Source organism: Gobio gobio, assembly GCF_949357685.1.
Source record: "Gobio gobio genome assembly, chromosome: 10".
NCBI classification, from domain to species: domain Eukaryota; kingdom Metazoa; phylum Chordata; class Actinopteri; order Cypriniformes; family Gobionidae; genus Gobio; species Gobio gobio.
In genome coordinates this window covers 20,224,552-20,243,762 of record NC_137116.1, presented here as the reverse complement: position 1 = coordinate 20,243,762, position 19,211 = coordinate 20,224,552, and the positions used below count along the sequence as shown (strand labels likewise).

Here is a 19,211-nt window from a genome sequence, read left to right as displayed (position 1 = left end):
CCCTATGGGGTTCTAAGGAGACAGTTTGTTTCCGATTTTGATTTCAGACTTCAATTACCATTTAGCTGCGTTATTAGAGGACCGTCCAATTCTGGAAAGTCTTTTGTTAAACTTTTGTTGGAAAAAGGTTTGAATTTAATTTCCAAGAAAATTGAAAACATTGTTTGGTTGTATGACTGTTGGCAGCCTTTGTACAACATTAAATTTGTGCAAGGAATACCAGAGTCTGAATGATGATGATTTGCTACCTGTCACTAAACCAAATCTTCTCATCGTGGATGATTTGATGCAGCAAGCTAGCGCTAATTTGGAGCTTCAAAGGGTTTTTACGCAGTATGTGCACCACCGTAATCTCAGCGCTATTTATATAGTGCAACATTTATTTGTACAGGGTAAATCCAGCCGAACCATCAGCTTAAACGGCAATTATATGATTCTGTTTAAAAATCCTCGGGACGTCAATCAAGTAGCGATGCTGGGATGCCAAATGTACCCCGGAAACACAAAATACTTTATGGAGTGTTATCACGATGCGGTCAACCAACCTTTAGGCTACATAATGATAGACTATAAAGCAAAAACTCGTGAGCAGTACCGCCTCAGAACAGGATTGCTTTCCGACCGCCAAGTGGTTTATATCTCGAAAAAAAGAAGAAGAACGTGATAAAATCACCATGTCCACCAGACTTTGTAAACATCTGCCGGTGTTAAAACTGCTACATAAAGCAACTCCTAAACAACGACGTCTTATTTTGCAATCGGCGTCCGACTAATTCATTTTATCGCTGTGTGAAGTGGCGCTTAACATCCTCTATGGCACGATTCCGGTCAATCGACAACAGTACCGAAAACTGAAAAAGAGAAATGCCGTAATCAAATTTGTAGCCGATAAAAAAATATGCATAGTGGCCAAGAAACGAGTCTTCAACCAGAAGGGCGGATTCCTTTAACCGCTCCTGAGCGTCGCCGTACCCTTTCTTTCGAGCTTGATAGCAAATAGATAGGATGGAGTATGCCGGGAAGATGTATTTAGTCCCGCACCATCAATTGGATAGGGTGAAAACTGAAAATGCTCACGAGAATATTCAACAGAGCGTGGAAAACGATTTGGACGCTGCCATGAGAAATATTTTACACCGCACTGATTTGAACCCGTACGAAAAAGCAAAGCTTTACACAAATACCCTGAGCAGGTTTTTGACCATCGTTAAACAAGGCGATCGTGAGACCGGTGTTTCAACGCTTTCGTTACCCGATCCCGCTCATAAAGACGAACTACCGACCGTGGCCAGCGTTGAAGACGATGGTGCTGAGGAGCATGTGGTGGACGAAGATCTGAAGAATGTACCTTCGAGAAGAGTAAAAAAAAAACAGCTGATACATATTAGACAAGATGTCTAAAGCTAAAGGACTAAACGCGTGGAACGAATCGGGGGAGTTTGTGTTCAGGGGTAAAGCCGTACAAGGTTCACACATTGTCGATTTGTTAAAAAATGTTACGGCCCCGCAAAAGGTTCGGGATGACCGGAGACTTCTAGGATGGCCAGAGTTTCTACGCGCCTTTGCCGAATTAAACATACCTTTTTCTACAGTGCCGAATCAACCATCCCTTTTTCTTCAGTGCCGAATCAACAAGTCAGGAGCGCAATTAAATCTCTAAAGAGTAAACCAGACACCCCCAGCCCAGCCCTTGTTAGACCTTCTAAAAGAGCACAAAGATATTCACGCTCCGTGTTTCCAGAGTTCAGAAGACTCAGTGTTTAAATCCCCGACTATCGATCGAAGACAATGGTTGGAATTTTAACGAATCCCTCTATTTTGTGTGTGTGTACATTAATATGCATCTTATGATTATATAAAAAAAGACGATAAATATAATGGTTTTAAGATTTTTATTTATATGTCAAACATGTTTGCACACAGTGAACGCAGGAAAACATTTTATCATTACAAACATACGACCTTAATCTCTTCACAAATAGGGACACCATTTTATCATTTTTAATATAATCATCGGTGTATAGTTTCATCACATGGTTATAGTCGTATCCTCGGGCTAAATGATATAGAAAAAACACAGTGCTGACCGCAGGTATCCGATGAATAGTCCTGGACTCGTCTGTCGGAATATAATACGTCGACGTCGTTGTCCGCTAGAAAGTTATTGATGGTGATTGGAAAGCGGTGGCTTTTGGGTGGATTGCCGAAGCTGTCGAAAAAACAAGCAGGGCCTTCTTCGGATAAATAAACGGCGATCCAATGCTCCCCCGGTAACCGCGAAGGGTGGGTGTTAATGATCGCCATCGACGGTAAGATCCTTAGGGGTTTTTTGGGTAGTTGATCGCTCGGTAGAACGCCGAGAAAATGAGTCCTGCATGTAATTTTATCCATGATAGCCGTGAGTTGCAGCGTGTTCATCTCAATAGTAGTCTATCAGTACTTGACGGCGGTTAGACACTTCAACGATGGAGTCAAATACGGCGTAAAGGATTAAATTAATGGTATTCGGCAGCGGTTGTCTGAAACGAGCTTCAACTCTGATATTGCCGGACTTGAGGAGGGAAATATGTTGACCGCACTCTTCGTCGGGGGTGAGGTTAAATGCGTAAAGCGTGTATCCGTTCAGGAAACCATTCCTGCCGATACAGAGCAGTTGGTCTTTAAGGTGTCTCCCGGTTGCCATCACCAACTGATAATATTCCCGTACTGCCGAACCGGCTTCAAAATTAGGTTGTAGAGGCTTGGAGGGGTACTGCAGACCGTCGATGTAAATCGCCAATAATTCCAAATCAAAGTGACGAAACGCGAGTCGAGTGTAGGAGTCGGTGAATGCGTAGTTTTCTACCATAGCAATGACGATAGACTTTTGTAGCGTTCCTTAAAACAGATTTTCTTGATTCAAAACGCGAGAACCGGCAGGTATGGAGAGCGATTTTAGACTGACCCTATCGATGGGGTACTTGGCCATTGTCAAAAGTAACGCCTGGGCGTGAGCCAGTCTCACCGGCGGTGATACAGTAACTTTCTTGACAAATAATGATGCCGCCACTATATTTAATTTGTAAGCCACATCGTCGGACCTCATCAGACAGAATTCATCTTTTGCTCAAATAAGTCGTATCTTAATATCAACCCCATTTATCAAAAATGTCTCCTGGAAGAATATATCGCTGTGTATGGGTACGAGCAGTTCCATCTCCTTGCTTTCGCTGGTGTAGCCCGATCTCTTCAACAGCCCCGCGTTATGGCCTGCGGGGTCATGGACAGCCATATGACCCGCCGTGTCCTTGTGAAACAGGCCGGAGGCGAAAATAGATTCCAGCGTATCTTTACCATAGTTGATCAGACTCTCGATGATGCAATGATAAGGATAGGTGTTCGAACTTTGATCAGGCGATCGCCTAGGGTCACGTCGACTTGTGAAAATATAGTGGCTCCGGGGTAGTTGATCAGACCTACCTTCGCAGGATGTGCAATCACGTCTCCGTTAGGTTTCGAGCATTGTGTTATTGAGATCCATATAATCATCGCCACTGCCTGCGATGAAAAATTCCAATGGAGCAGAGTCCGATATTGGCCGATAATGGGGCTACTTCTAAATAGCCGTTTTTCTCAATAACGGTCTGTGTCAGGGGGACCGTAAATAAGTCCAACTCGGACTTGAGGCATTCTCCCGACATTCGATGCAGTAACGCCATGTTAGAATATGGATTTTGCGGCTCTCTTGGTCGGCACGTTTCGACTAACAGACTTCTTACGCTTTCTACGTACGAGTGAGTGCTTGTTTGATCCGTCCGAGAGCATCATCCGGTATCATTCCTAAAATAGTGGCTAGTCTCTCTTGGAAGAGGACCGAAACGTTGGGTTTCGAGACCAGAAACACTTTGTTTTTTAATTCATCGTGATTCAATAAGGCAGAGGGTGCGAGAAGTTGATTTATAGCACGGAGGATCGCTCGAATGTTGGCATAGTACCCACCGCTTATGTATAATTTTGTCAATACAAAACACTGCGATAAGTCTTTTTTATGCAGTTCTGCATCTTTGGCGGTTTCGCTATCCGAGGGTCCGGGGGCAGTATTTAGGATGTAATATCCGTCTTCATCATTAAAGTTATACCAACTTCTAGGGTATTCGACTTCGGCAAGTCCGACTTCCCATTGTCCTTTCAAGTCTATGGCTTTAGACAACCTGGTTGTATAGCTGGATATGCGATTTTCAGGGTAAATCGACGATGACGCATTGCACGGTAATGTGACGTAGAATCCGTGGTCATCCATGACGGTCCTTCGCTCTTATGATCTCACCCGTTAACGTCGGTGCGTTTTAAGGAGATTGCAAGTCCAACAGAGTTTTTTTATCTACATAACTATAAAATTTTGAAGGCCATCCTAACCATTTCACTAAAACAAGCATAGATTTCCCTTGTTTTTTCTGACCTAAAATCTTTTCCACTTTAAAAGATTTGTTTTTACTCGCAATAATTTTTTGCAGCTCTTTTTCATAAAAAACCCCCTTGATGACATCGCCGTCATAATCCATGAGTCTGCAGACCGGGGGTTGATGCGGAATACACGCGGATACGGTGAACAATTCTTCCGTGTAGTTCTGTTCATAACCTTTGGTGAACGGGCCTCTCCCTTTGGAAATCCTGACAACGTCACCGACTTTGAAATTAAAAAGGGTTTTCCCGGTCTTCTTCTTTATATCACCGTACAAGTTTTGAAACACTTGAGCCTCATTTACTTTGTAGACATCCACGGGTCTCATTCTGATACTTCGGTGATAACTGGTGTTTAGGGGTGCTCCGATTGATCGGCAAACGATCTCGATCGGTCGATAATCGCTTTGGGATGATTGATCGGCGGTCTCCAAAAAGGCTGATCTCATGAACCGATCGCATGCTGACGACACATAAACCTGCACCTGCCGTGAGAGCTAGGGCATGATATGCAGCGACACCGTCTCATTCTCTTTCCAGCGCGGGTAAAATAATTATAATGCTGAAGGTGAGGTACAATTCATATTTCTATATTAAATAACTTACGCAGTCATTTGAAAACTTTCTGTGAGACGCAAGTTAAACAGCGCGAGTGAATCACCGCATGCACGCGCTCTCTCTCTCCCTTTCAAAATGCTCAAATGGCTTCACATCAGCGCATCTGCACTAAAATTGAGCTGCACAGTTGACACAGGATTTGCCACTTCAGGATTTGCACAATCGAGGCAGTGTCGCATCGTCACTAAAGTTTACCATTTGCATTTATTTTTAAGTCTTGCCAGTGTTCAAACCGCTCAGCACTCACGCGCTCTCCAGACCGTGCAAGCGCGCACACACACACACACACACGCACACACGCACACACGCCATTTCACAAAAAGCTTGCGAGTACAAATTGCGCTGAAAAGGTCAGATACACACAAATGTATGTACTAAATGACCGTCTTGACGAGTATGCACGTAAACCCCGCCGTGACTCGCGAGTGAACGTTTGTGCAACTGCATGTAACCGTATTCGTGTTCACTCTTAAAGTGACAGCTGTCGAATAAACTGCTATCTCCGAGTTTCTCTTTGTCTTGTGTTGTTTGATTAGCCTTTATGACACTCACTGCTCTTGAATGACTAACTTTTGCAACCTTAAGTGTAAGGATTAATCTAATTTAATTTATTCAGGGAAGACCAATATTAATTTACATTTGATTTCTTATTAAATGTCTTTAGTATTTCTTACCTCAATACTAATGTTAGACCTACCTGAAAAATTGTTTTTAAAAACAAAAATGCACTGCATGATCAAATATTTAGGTGAGATAATTATACACATTTATTATATACATTTATTTGGGAAAGATGGCCTACAGTAGCCTTAAGTTATCTCATTTTCTAAAATAAACACTTGGTGGTTCTCCTTAATTTAGAGTTAGTTTCATTTCTACAAATGGTGCAAACTCTGCAAGATTATAGATAAAAGATTCCCATTCCCCTGCCATTCTGTGATCGGCAGTGATCGGCAATCGGCAGATCATGATCTTGGTGATCGGTAATCGGTGATCGGCCCCAAAAATGCTGATCGGAGCATCTCTACTGGTGTTGTACCCCTGAATAATGTCTTGTAAAACATCTATGTATCGCCGGGAATTTGTAGCCGTTAAAAATCTCCACATGTGGCTTTTTAATGTTCTATTAAACCGTTCCACGACGCTGGCTTTCAAATCGGTAGCGAAGAGGTTAATGTTGTGCTTTTTAATCACATCTTGAAAATGTTTGTTAAAAAAATTCCTTTCCCTGATCCGTCTGCAATTTCTGAGGCACACGACCCTCTTCGAGTATAGACTCGAACGCTTTAGTAACTTCAATGCCGCTCTTATTTTTCAACACACAAACCCACGAGTACTTGCTAAATACGTCTATGCACGTCAGCAGATATTTATTGTCGAGAACCTGTTTTATAGTTACATCGGTTGGATCGGTACCATCAATACATTTGTCCGTCAAATCGTCCCATGAATTAGCCAGTCCTCTTATTAACACCATTTTTTTCTTGAGATTTGCTTCACGCGTAGTGTCGGCGCTACCTGGAATTTCAGGGTTGGATGCATCCACAATAATCGTATGCATCAGACGGGTCATCTGGAATCTGTAATGGTCTTTAAACATGAATTCCATACAGCTCTTTAGGCTACAGGCTGCACCCATGCTGGAGAGGTCCCATTTCTTCTAGCTTGGCAGCGATGAATGGTTCGTCTTTTAATTCGTGCAAAATAGGCCCGACTGTTCCTTGAATTCGCTGGGGATGAGATTTTTAACCCGCAGTGGTTTAGGAGAATAGTAAAGATGTAATGAACAAAGGGCTTAAACAGCTTGCCTGACAGCTCGTCAAAGTGTGTGTCGAAGAAGAAGTTGGGAGGGTCAAACAGACAGGAATGTTGCAGCTGGCTAGGATGGCTAATCGCACACCCCTCGCATTCGTCCTTAAGCTTGTCGCCGATGAGATGTTGCAGCAGCACCACGGTCGCTGCTTTTATGATTTTGAATCCAACATCACTGAAACATCCGTCTGTTGCGTCGCAACTGGCTTTAGCAGCTGGAGGTAAGTCGGTTATTGTGATCCGAGGTTCGAGCCCTAATTATCCAGCCAGTCTTTGGAGGGGTTGATGATGTTAGCCGTTTTTCAAAAAAAAAAAAAACCTTCTGTCACAAACTTCAAAGAACTCAAACCTTCAGTCAAAACATGATATATTATTCCGGAGGGGAGGGGAGGGGAAACAACAAGGTCAAAGGTCATTTTAAAGCTCCCCTATACCGGAAGGCCCCCCCCTAACCCGGAAGGCCCGCCCTAAAGGTCAAAGCCATTAATCATTTTGGCATATGGCGTAGCATAAGTACTACTAACGAGTGAGGAGCTCGTTGTACTGTTTTGTTGTATTGGTTCGTTGTTGGGTTTTTCATTAAGCATAATAGGCTAATCACCCCACCATTCAAGCAACTGCCACCCCCGAATTGGCGCCAATTCTAAACCGAAAGTAAAATGCGCACAGCCTGTCATTCACGGTGCGTGTCCACTGGCGCATTTTCAGTTTGTTCATATGGAAGCTCAACCTCCATAGAAATTCATTAAAAACACTTGCTTTGCTCTGCACCGTTATGAATGCCCGAGTGTTTCGGTTTAGAATTAGCGATTTAAAAGCCCCCGCCAGTGATACCAGTATTACCGGTGTTGTCACACGTCGATTAACCGGTAGGAAAATTTCCTCACCGTCACATCCCTAGCAGCAATCATAACTTTTACTTCAGACAACACAGAGAGTTTTGAATGCTGATGAAGCCGAAATCAAATTAATGTTGTTGCAAAATAAAGTCACAGACATGGCTGACTCCAAACACTGCACAGTGTGGTTTCATTCCTGAATGAAGTCTTTGAACGAATCGGTTGAGTGAATGATTCAATGACCCATTCATATAGACCGCCACTTGTTTCATTCCTGAATTAAATAGCGTTTTGGACAAATCGGTTGAATGAATGACTTACTGAACCATTAAGACAGTGACTTGCCACCACCATCTGACGGTCTTATTCTCATAATCCAAGTACGTTTCATTTCGTCATTCATTACGTATTTCTATATTCAAAATGTTATATTTAACCCCTAGGAGTCTGAGCTGTTTTGGGGCCCTTTAGAAGTTTTGACATGCTCTTATGTTTGTGCTTTTTTCAGTTGCTTATAAACATATTAATGGCAAGTAATTACACTGTATTCAGCACAAACTGGGCTACCATAATATGTGAGCAACATGTATGTACATTCTTGTATTTTTGAGAGAATAATGTTTATGCATGATATTTGAAAAAAGTAAAAAATGTGTTTTAAAATTAACACTAGATTTGCGTTCACAAGACCTTTGATTATTGGGTGTTTTTGTCTAGAGTTTTTGCTTCAAAATGATGTGAGAATCATTGAGCCTACTCGTTCACATAAAACAATATATTCATTTACATTTTGTAAAACACTTTTTCTTTACTCAGGCCGTATGCGAGTAGGCGTGAATGATACGACTCATGAATAATAATGTGATCACTCCTGAGAAACAAAAGACCTGCCTAATAATGAGTAGCATAATGAATGAGCTTCAGGCAGGCCTACTAGATTTTAGGTTTACTAGATAAGAACAGTAACAGTAAAAAAAAAATTGTCTTCTGGGGGAAAAATCTAAATGTTTTTTACTTAACCCTCTCGAGTCGGCTGTCGTGCCAGCGTGATTGGCTTGCTTTTTTTCTTATCAGTGCCAAAGAGACACAAATAACTGTAGTTTTTTATCATTCAGGCAAGTATTATACATCATTACAATCTGTTAAGTTTCTTTTTTTTTTTGTACAGTCACAATAAAAACTAATTGTTGTGCTTTTTGCAAAATAAAGAAATCAGACATGATGCGCGATCTGCAGCCTCTCTGTCAAAGACGTTCATTCAGATAGTCTTCAGAAAATGACCTCTAGCTTAATGAGTACTTGTCTCACAAACATGAGACATGTGTCTAAAGAAAAGCTGAAATGTCAGGTTTTAAACACTGTAAACAAAATAAAAAACAAATATTCTGTGTTTATGTAATCCGTTTGAAAGCAGAGCGATGTTAGTCGTTCCTGAGAGGCTCATTATACACTAATGCGACCACGCCCACGAAGCGTGCGCTCTATTGAGATTCAAATACTGAGGCGACGCCCACACACACATCAGCTCAAACAAACACAGTGCGCGAGGACACTGAAGCTTTCTTTGTTTAAATTAGCTCAAAATTACTGTCAGATGTAAGTAATTACCTTGACAAACTATACATCATTTAAAAGATCTAAGACTCAAGCTTCTATTTTTGACCTCTGTTTTATTCTCAAAGTCATAGTGACTAATTTGTTAATATGCGTCAGGAGTTATGAATATGAAAACCGTCGGTACCTTCTAAAGATTGTAATACGAGCGTCAGCTACTCTCATTCATAAAAAACTCTTCATACTGGCAGCCGGAGGGCGCTCCGTGCACATGCAGTCCATATACACTCACCTAAAGGATTATTAGGAACACCATACTAATACTTTGTTTGACCCCCTTTCGCCTTCACAACTGCCTTAATTCTACGTGGCATTGATTCAACAAGGTGCTGAAAGCATTCTTTAGAAATGTTGGCCCTTATTGATAGGATAGCATCTTGCAGTTGATGGAGATTTGTGGGATGCACATCCAGGGCAAGAAGCTCCCGTTCCACCACATCCCAAAGATGCTCTATTGGGTTGAGATCGGGTGACTGTGGGGGCCATTTTAGTACAGTGAACTGATTGTCATGTTCAAGAAACCAATTTGAAATGATTCAAGCTTTGTGACATGGTGCATTATCCTGCTGGAAGTAGCCTTCAGAGGATGGGTACATGGTGGTCATAAAGGGATGGACATGGTCAGAAACAATGCTCAGGTAGGCCGTGGCATTTAAACGATGCCCAATTGGCACTAAGGGCCCTAAAGTGTGCCAAGAAAACATCCCCCACACCATTACACCACAACCACCAGCCTGCACAGTGGTAACAAGGCATGATGGATCCATGTTCTCATTCTGTTTACGCCAAATTCTGACTCTACCATCTGAATGTCTCAACAGAAATCGAGACTCAGACCAGGCAACATTTTTCCAGTCTTCAACTGTCCAATTTTGGTGAGCTCGTGCAAATTGTATCCTATTTGTAGTGGAGATGAGTGGTACCCAGTGGGGTCGTCTGCTGTTGTAGCCCATCCGCCTCAAGGTTGTGCGTGTTGTGGCTTCACAAATGCTTTGCTGCATACCTTGGTTGTAACGAGTGGTTATTTCAGTCAAAGTTGCTCTTCTATCAGCTTGAATCAGTCGGCCCATTCTCCTCTGACCTCTAGCATCAACAAGGCATTTTCGCCCACAGGACTGCCGCATACTGGATGTTTTTCCCTTTTCACACCATTCTTTGTAAACCCTAGAAATGGTTGTGCGTGAAAATCCCAGTAACTGAGCAGATTGTGACATACTCAGACCGGCCCGTCTGGCACCAACAACCATGCCACGCTCAAAATTGCTTAAATCACCTTTCTTTCCCATTCTGACATTCAGTTTTGAGTTCAGGAGATTGTCTTGACCAGGATCACACCCCTAAATGCATTGAAGCAACTGCCATGTGATTGTTTGATTAGATAATTGCATTAATGAGAAATTGAACAGGTGTTCCTAATAATCCTTTAGGTGAGTGTATAGCACGCATGAAGAAGATACCATGTGACATTGACATAAACAGCTTCCAGAAATCGCTCTAACATGCAAGTTTGAAGATAATAAACACACAATCGCGACAATATATGGCTTATCTGTGTTATTTATACCATATTGGTTGTTTTCATAGATTATATTTATAAAGCAATACTACTCAAGCTTTTATAATTATGCAGAATATTGTAAAATATATTTTCAGTCTGATTTTGTGATCCAAAGCCAAATGAGATCACACAAGGTTATTTAAAACATTTGACTTGTGATCAGTGTTGGGCACGTTACTTTAAAAAAGTAATTAGTTATAGTTACTAGTTACTTCTTACAAATAGTAACTGAGTTAGTAACTGAGTTACATCATTATAAAAGTAACTAATTACCAGGGAAAGTAACTAATGTGTTACTTTTTTTCTTTTCTTCAAATGTTAAAATATGTCAAATAACTTGGATGCCCCCAATATTAAATATGTTAAATGAATGAATTGGACACTAAATAGAATAAATTATTATTAAATTTTAAAATTAAATAGAATAAATTATTACACTATTGTAATGTTGCTGTGGGACAATGTGAGAGACACCTATCAAATTCAATATATTATTGTAAATATTATCAGTAGACCTACTATAGTGTACATATTGTGTAAATATTATCATTGACCTACTATAGTGTAAATATTGTGTAAATAGTATCAGTACTTCTTTACTACTCCTGGTAGTGGAGCTCACGTTATCACCTGGGTTTTTAGCCACTAATGTTGTTGCTGTGATGACGTGAGGCTTCATTAGATTAGAAATAGAATTACTTGCCACCGACGTGGATAGACTCTTTCTTCCTGGGCATAAGCTGCACGTTACATAAACATTCTTACCTTTCACCTCAACGAGGGAAAAGTAGCGCTTATACTTCCAGTTTGCGAAAGCTACCTTTGAAGTCGTTGGACTGCCATCGCTGACTGTGCAAATGCGTGCGCGTCATAGGTGTGTGTGTGTGAACTCAACCTATCAACCTCAACCTTGTCTCCCACCCACCAATCATCATCAGTTATGTGTCCCACCCAACCCAACCCCCAACACGCATGGCTGGCGCGCACACACACACACACACACACACTGCAGGTCCGACTGACAGAGAGCCTGTTCGGATGAAAACCGCTTCAATGAGCTCAATTATAGTAACGCCACATTTGTTTCCTCAGTAACGCTAACGGCGTTGTAACGGAAGAAACAGTAATTCGTTTGATTACTCGTTACTGAAAAAAGTAATTCCGTTAGTAACGCCGTTTATCTATAACGCCGTTATTCCCAACACTGCTTGTGATATAAAGTAAGTTTGGAGTAAAAACATGGTTTTAATCTCATTAACTAATTGTTGTGTTTTTTATAAATTGGTGTAATAAATCATAAATTATAGTTTAATAAATCATAAATTGTTGTGGCAGAGAATATAGATTGTTTTAGGTTATCTGGTCTACCTTTATGAAGCAACTCTGCACTGTGCCTAGGCAGAATTTCCCCTTGGGGACAATAAAGTTAACTAAGCAAAAACTCACTTCATTTTGATTTTCCCCCCAGAAATTTGTACTTATCTAGTAAATTAATCTTGATTTAAGAATTTTAAATATTTGGACTGGAAACAAGAAAAATTCAGCAGTTTGGATCTGCAAATTTTAGCAGTTTGGCGGTTTGACACGCGATCCGAATCATGATTCGACTCACTGATTCATAACGCTTCGAAGCTTCATGATGCCGTGTTTTGAAATCGGCATCACTATACAAGTCGTTATTTATGTTTTTTTTGCGCACAAAAACTATTCTTGTCACTCCATAAAGTTATTGTAGAACCACTGTAGTGAGATGGACTTTGTAACGACGTCTTTAGTACCTTTTAAGGGTCTTGAGAGTGTACCGTGCATTGTGCCAATGGAGGCCTTTCAGAGCCATCAGATTTCAACTAAAATATCTTCATTTGTGTTCCAAAGATGAACGGAGGTCTTACGGGTGTCGAACGACATGAGGGTAAGTAATTAATGACAGAATTTTCATTTTTGGGTGAACTAACCCTTTAAAACGTCAAAAAATAACAAAAAATAACTAGGGAATCACCAAAATGCAAGAATGATTCTGCATTATTTTAGTGTAAGTGGCGATTGATAGTGGATAATATTTAATGTATAATGAACTGATGGTAACAAGGTTGCGCAGTTGAGGCTCGCGCAGCCTCTCGAGGAGAGATCACAACAAATGAGCGCCGCTCATACAAAGAAACTCAGTTAACATACACGGTTAAAATTATAAATTGTGGAGTTTTTATATTTATAACATATGATACAGTTAACCCCTAAGAGTCTGAGCTGTTTTGGGGCCCTTTAGAAGTTTTGACATGCTCTGACATTTGTGTTTTTTTCAGTTGCTTATAAACACATTAATGGCAAAAGTGTAATTACATTGTATTCAGCACAAACTGGGCTACCATAATATGTGAGCAACATGTATGTACATGCTTGTATTTTTGATGCACAGTTTTTGAGAAAACAAAAAAAGAAATGCTTTAAAATGAAGGCCTCAAAACACAATAGATGCGTGTCCACCAGACTTTTGAATAATGGATGTTGTTGCCAAGAGTGTTTGCTTCAAACTGATGTGGGAATAATTGAGCCTACTCATTCACATAAAACAATACACTGATTTGAAATTTGTAATACAGTTTTTCTTCACAAAGCCAGTATGCGAGGAGGCGGGATATCTAATGAATAATAGCCCACATAATGACTTGCATAATGAACTGCATAAGGAATGAGCTTCAGGTACCTATGTGACTGAGAGCAGCAGGACAAAGGACATTATATATTATATATTGTACTTATCTAGTAAATGCATCTTTATTTAAGAATGTTTAAATATTTAGACTAGAAACAAGAAAAAAATTACTAAGAGCATTTATTCCACATTTTTTGTACAATTTCTTATGTTTTTGAAAGTAGTCTCATGCTAAAAAAATTGATAAATAATTAAAATTAAGATACAATTTATACAAAACGAAATTCACTTTCTTTAAAGTTTCTTTAAAGTTTCAATTCATTTCTTTCTTTAAAATTATATCTTTATTTTAATCAATGTTTTTAAAACGAATTTTGCTTCATATTGATGTTTAAATATTATACCCTATGTTGTTGTTTTTTTATTGTTTTTTTGATTGTTTTTTAGAAAGTTAATTGCTTTCTTTAAACTGAATTTAATTTTGTATAAATTGTATCTTATTTTAATCAATGTTTTTAATATATTTGATATAATATAACAGACTGGTATAATAAATAAATTAGTATATTTCATACCAATATAGCAGATAATAGCCTTAGCGCTGGCTCATGCATTTCACGTGTTTCTGACTGAAGCTCGAATGAATATATTGTTTTATGTGAATGAGTAGGCTCAATGATTCTCACATCAGTTTAAAGAAAAAACTCAATGCAAAAACACCCAATAATCAAAGGTCTTGTGAACACATCTATTGTGTTTTGAAGCCTTCATTTTAAAACAATTTTTTGCTTTTTCAAAAATCATGCATAAACATTATTCTCTCAAAAATGCAAGCTTGTACATACATGTTGCTCTCATATTATGGTAACCAAGTTTGTGCTGAATACAGTGTAATTACACTTTTGCAATTAATATGTTTATAAGCAACTGAAGAGCATGTCAAAACTTCTAAAGGGCCCCAAAACAGCTCAGACTCCTAGGGGTTAAATGATGAATGAGACACCCTATGGTCTTGTGGACTTAACGGACATGCGCATGCAGCGACCATTGTAAGTGCACAAGACCGAAAGTGCACATGAAGTGTGCCATTTGGGACAGGGCCATAATCATCCGTTTGAATTAATCGTTTGAATGAATGACTCAATGACTCACTCATTAAGACGGTCACCTGCTGCCAACTACTGGTGGTTTAGCTCCATCTTTCCAACATTCCTTATTTGTATATTCAAACATATTTAAAACAATCTCATAACATTATTTAAAGCGGTTGTCATTTTTTTGTGTGTAAATTATTTAATTTGATTGGTAACAGCCATATAGTTTCTTATTCAAATTAAATTTCTAGATCAAATTAAAATTGAATTTAAGCTGAAGCATAACCTATATTTAATAAGAATATGGAAAAAATGCCCCTTATAAAAGGTAAAAATATCACAAATATGCAGATTTAAATATGACAAAGCTGGTGAGAATATTGCTTCAGAATAAATTATATTTACAAAAAAAAAAAATTCCAGACAAGCAAATTTCTTACTCGGACAAGTGAGGTGACAGATTTACTTGTCCGTATTCTGCCACAGCCAATCATGCTGCATGCTTATTGGCTCACTGACGTTGACATGATTAACCCCTTCGGTATCGAAAGTTGGTATCGAACCAACGACAAGACCTTTTACGATACTCGATAGAGTCGAGGCAATTCGGTCGGTACCTAAAAAGTATCGAACTCGATACCCAGCCCTATTCTTAGTTAACAGATACAGGTGACTGCATTGACTTAAGTGATTGCTAGTTGACAAGCGGGAAGGGAATAAAATGGCTCTGAAAAATAGCCTAACCATAATACGCAAAACACGATGAAACTACGCGGAAAAAATACAGTATAGAACATTTTTATTGTGATAAATCGAAACAAAATTTTAAAGCGACAAACAAAAAAAATCCCCTGACTTTCAATGTCTGGAATAGACCTTTTAAAATTCCATGATATTCCAGAAATTCCATGACCCATGGGAACCCTGAAAAAAGTAGGCTGATGAGTAATGTGGATGCAGATGTGAGGAACACAATATACACAGACCCTGAAGTTTTACATAGGAATGAGCAAACCTGTCTCTTGGCTAATGAAGATGAGTCCTGCAGCATGTCCATAATGATGGGGAACAGCTCATCCATCCATTTCCTCATCTCGAGTCCACTCACCTGGTACATATTAAAGAAAGGGACACTTGAAAACAACATTTCAACTGAACAAAATAAATGAGCTTTCAGGGTTGACAGACTATTTTGAATGTAAAGTAATTTTGAATGTGATTAATCCGGGTGATTCATACCAACCGTAATAGTCACATCTAACGTCACCATTTATCTGCTTTGGAAAAAACGATCCTTTCTAACACTTAATCCCTTTTCTCCAACCTCTGCTACACCTTCTTACCCAGTAACCACAAACATTGTTTCTATGTTTGTCTTCTCAACTTCCTCTCCTCCACAGAGCTACCCTGTCTGTTCTCCTGTACATTTACTAAATATTGTGCAGCACTGAGTAGGAAGTAGAACTGGTTATTTTAGTTACTGTAGTTGATGTCGAAAGATCAGGCTAGAAAATTATTTTAAAAAGTTCATTACCTGGGCAAGTTCTCCAATGGTAGCTAAAACACTGATAACGACTGCAGGGTTTGGATCGGGATCTTTCAGCTTCAAGATGAGGGCCTGTGTGAAGAACGAAATTGGAAAAATACATCACAAACATTTAGTAACACTTCAAGGACATCACAATATTTACACCCAGGAAAAGGGACTGGCAAGTTATTACATTTGGGAATCATAATGAATAAAAAAAATGTACCTCAATAAATATGCTATTTTACATACATTCTCAACTGTGCAAATTATTTTGGCTATTTTCCACGTACAATCAAATAAACTTCCTGTTACAAAAGTTCACAACACATTTGACTTCCCAAAACGAATGCAGAGAATATAAGGAAATGACTATACCTTGAGAATGGGCTCCATGTATGGGCGGATGAGTCTGGGGGCATTAGACACCAAGTGACCCAACATGCGGGCACTTTGCTCTTTGTTTCGGCCCACACCGCTATGTTCCAGCTCAGTCAGGATCTAGACATTATTGCATTGAACAGTACCAAGTTTGACATTATTCAAGTGTGTAGACACATTCATAACAGATGAGTGACAAAACAACAGTTAATATTTGATCTAAACAGACACTGTATAATATTATAACAAAAACAAATAAAACCAGAACTTTTCTAATGAGAGGGTTAGGAGCAGTTAACATTAAATGTTTCCAAGCAATATAACACCTCATAAATTACTAGTCAACAGTTAAGTGAATTTATTGAGGTGCCAGGGAAAACAGAGTCAGACAAGGCTGACTAGAGCTATGGTGAAAAACAGATGCTATTTCAGCAGGAAAAAACATTTAATGACTGCCATCTGTTGGTAACTGAGATGAAGTAAAATAGCAAAGAATGGCTACAACTCCTCTTAACAATTCTGCAAAGTATAGCATGAGTATGTATATACTGTGCACAATATAAACCTAATACATGTGGCAAAATGTGCAATATACAAAATATGTGCAATATATACACTGTGTGAAATACTGTATCCCACAATCTCCATTTTAACTTAATTTATTGAACTGCAGAGACTAAAATAAATTTGTACACAAAATTTAGATATAGTACTGCAGAAATTATCTGTACTGAAGTACCTTTGAACCCAAGGAGAGCAGTGCCTCTCAAAGCCTACCACCATTGCACATTTTCTCCCTCATCAGACACACCTAATTCAAGTCTTGCAGCCTGTACTAATAAGCTGATGAGTTGAATCAGGTGTGTTAGATGAAAAAGACATATAAGATATGCAGTGGTGGGGGTCCCCAGGACAGGTTTGCACTGTACTAGAGGATACCTCTGTGTTGATATTAATTTTAGGTTTGTAGAAATGTCCCTTCTTGCAGCACCCCCAGTTTGCTAAGTTCAAATGATTATTAAACAGCAAGCACAAACTATACCAAAGTATAGATAAGTATACAATATAAAAAGACACAGTTGTGAGATCTACAGTTAAGTGGAAATTTCAGTCTTAAGTAGCGTTGCCACCCGTCCCGGTTTTCCAGGGATTGTTCTCTTTTTTGAGCGCCTGTCCCGGGACACCGTTTTTTTGTGAAAATGTACTTCTAAAGTAGAATTTCCTGGCTTCAAATTAAATTGTTTCCTTATACTGTTACTGTGTTTTCTTCATGGTTATGTATCCAATCCGGTGTCCGTAAACGGGCTCAACTTATCGCCTAGCAACTGCCTGTGCTGTAGGTCGGTCGCACGCACGCATCCATCCACGCACATGCAGGATAAAACAGTGTTCAGTTGCTAGCTTTTTTTAAAACTTTATATTAACACAGTTTTGTGAAATGGGGGGAGAGACGGACTAGGAGGATAACGCAACAAAATCGGATGAGTCACCGCCAGTGTCAAAGATAAAACGATTTACAACCTACAACTCAGACTGGGCGAAAAGAGAAAACTTTTCTGAATGGGTAAGGCCCACCCTCAAGGAGACCCATTCTCCGCTACCTGTGTTTTGTGTCCTGCCAAAATTTCAGTTAAATATGAAGGAAAAATAGCACTGGAAAATCATGCAAAAACAAAGAAGCACCCGAGTTTTGCATTAAGCAAACGCAAAAATCTAGCCATTGCAACGCTTATGACAAAGAAAGGGAGTCCTACAACTGTTAACATAGTATATTTGCAAATATATATATAACCCATATTTGCAAATATACTATGTTAATACTATATATATATAACCCATATTTGCAAATATACTATGTTAACAGTTGTAGGACTCCCTTTCTTTGTCATAAGCGTTGCAATGGCTAGATTTTTGCGTTTGCTTAATGCAAAACTCGGGTGCTTCTTTGTTTTTGCATGATTTTCCAGTGCTATTTTTCCTTCATATTTAACTGAAATTTTATATATATATATATATATATATATATATGGCCCACTCCTCCACACAGATCTTCTCTAGATCAGTCAGGTTTCTGGCCTGTTGCTGAGAAACACGGAGTTTGAGCTCCCTCCAAAGATTCTCTATTGGGTTTAGGTCTGGAGACTGGTTAGGCCATGCCAGAACCTTGATATGCTTCTTACAGAGCCTCTCCTTGGTTATCCTGGCTGTGTGCTTCGGGTCATTGTCATGTTGGAAGACCCAGCCTCGACCCATCTTCAATGCTCTAACTGAGGGAAGGAGGTTGTTCCCCAAAATCTCACAATACATGGCCCCGGTCATCCTCTCCTTAATACAGTGCAGTCGCCCTGTCCCATGTGCAGAAAAACACCCCCAAAGCATGATGCTACCACCCCCATGCTGCACAGTAGGGATGGTGTTCTTGGGATGGTACTCATCATTCTTCTTCCTCCAAACACGTTTAGTGGAATTATGACCAAAAAGTTCTATTTTGGTCTCATCTGACCACATGACTTTCTCCCATGACTCCTCTGGATCATCCAAATGGTCATTGGCAAACTTAAGACGGGCCTGGACATGTGCTGGTTTAAGCAGGGGAAACTTCTGTGCCATGCATGATTTCAAACCATGACGTCTTAGTGTATTACCAACAGTAACCTTGGAAACTGTGGTCCCA

The 19,211-nt window shown here is 39.6% G+C and overlaps 1 protein-coding gene across 1 annotated transcript in view; it reads right to left on the bottom strand.

Annotated features, from left to right (window-relative positions):
• The window catches only part of mtor (mechanistic target of rapamycin kinase), a 479,149-nt gene that overhangs the window by 302,856 nt on the left and 157,082 nt on the right, over positions 1–19,211 (bottom strand). Inside the window, exons 14-16 of the mRNA XM_079827620.1 lie at positions 16,535–16,657; positions 16,163–16,246; positions 15,644–15,736 (exon numbers count right to left, since the gene is read on the bottom strand). Coding sequence (XP_079683746.1) covers positions 15,644–15,736; positions 16,163–16,246; positions 16,535–16,657 — 300 coding nt within the window. The remainder of the gene's footprint in view (positions 1–15,643; positions 15,737–16,162; positions 16,247–16,534; positions 16,658–19,211) is intronic.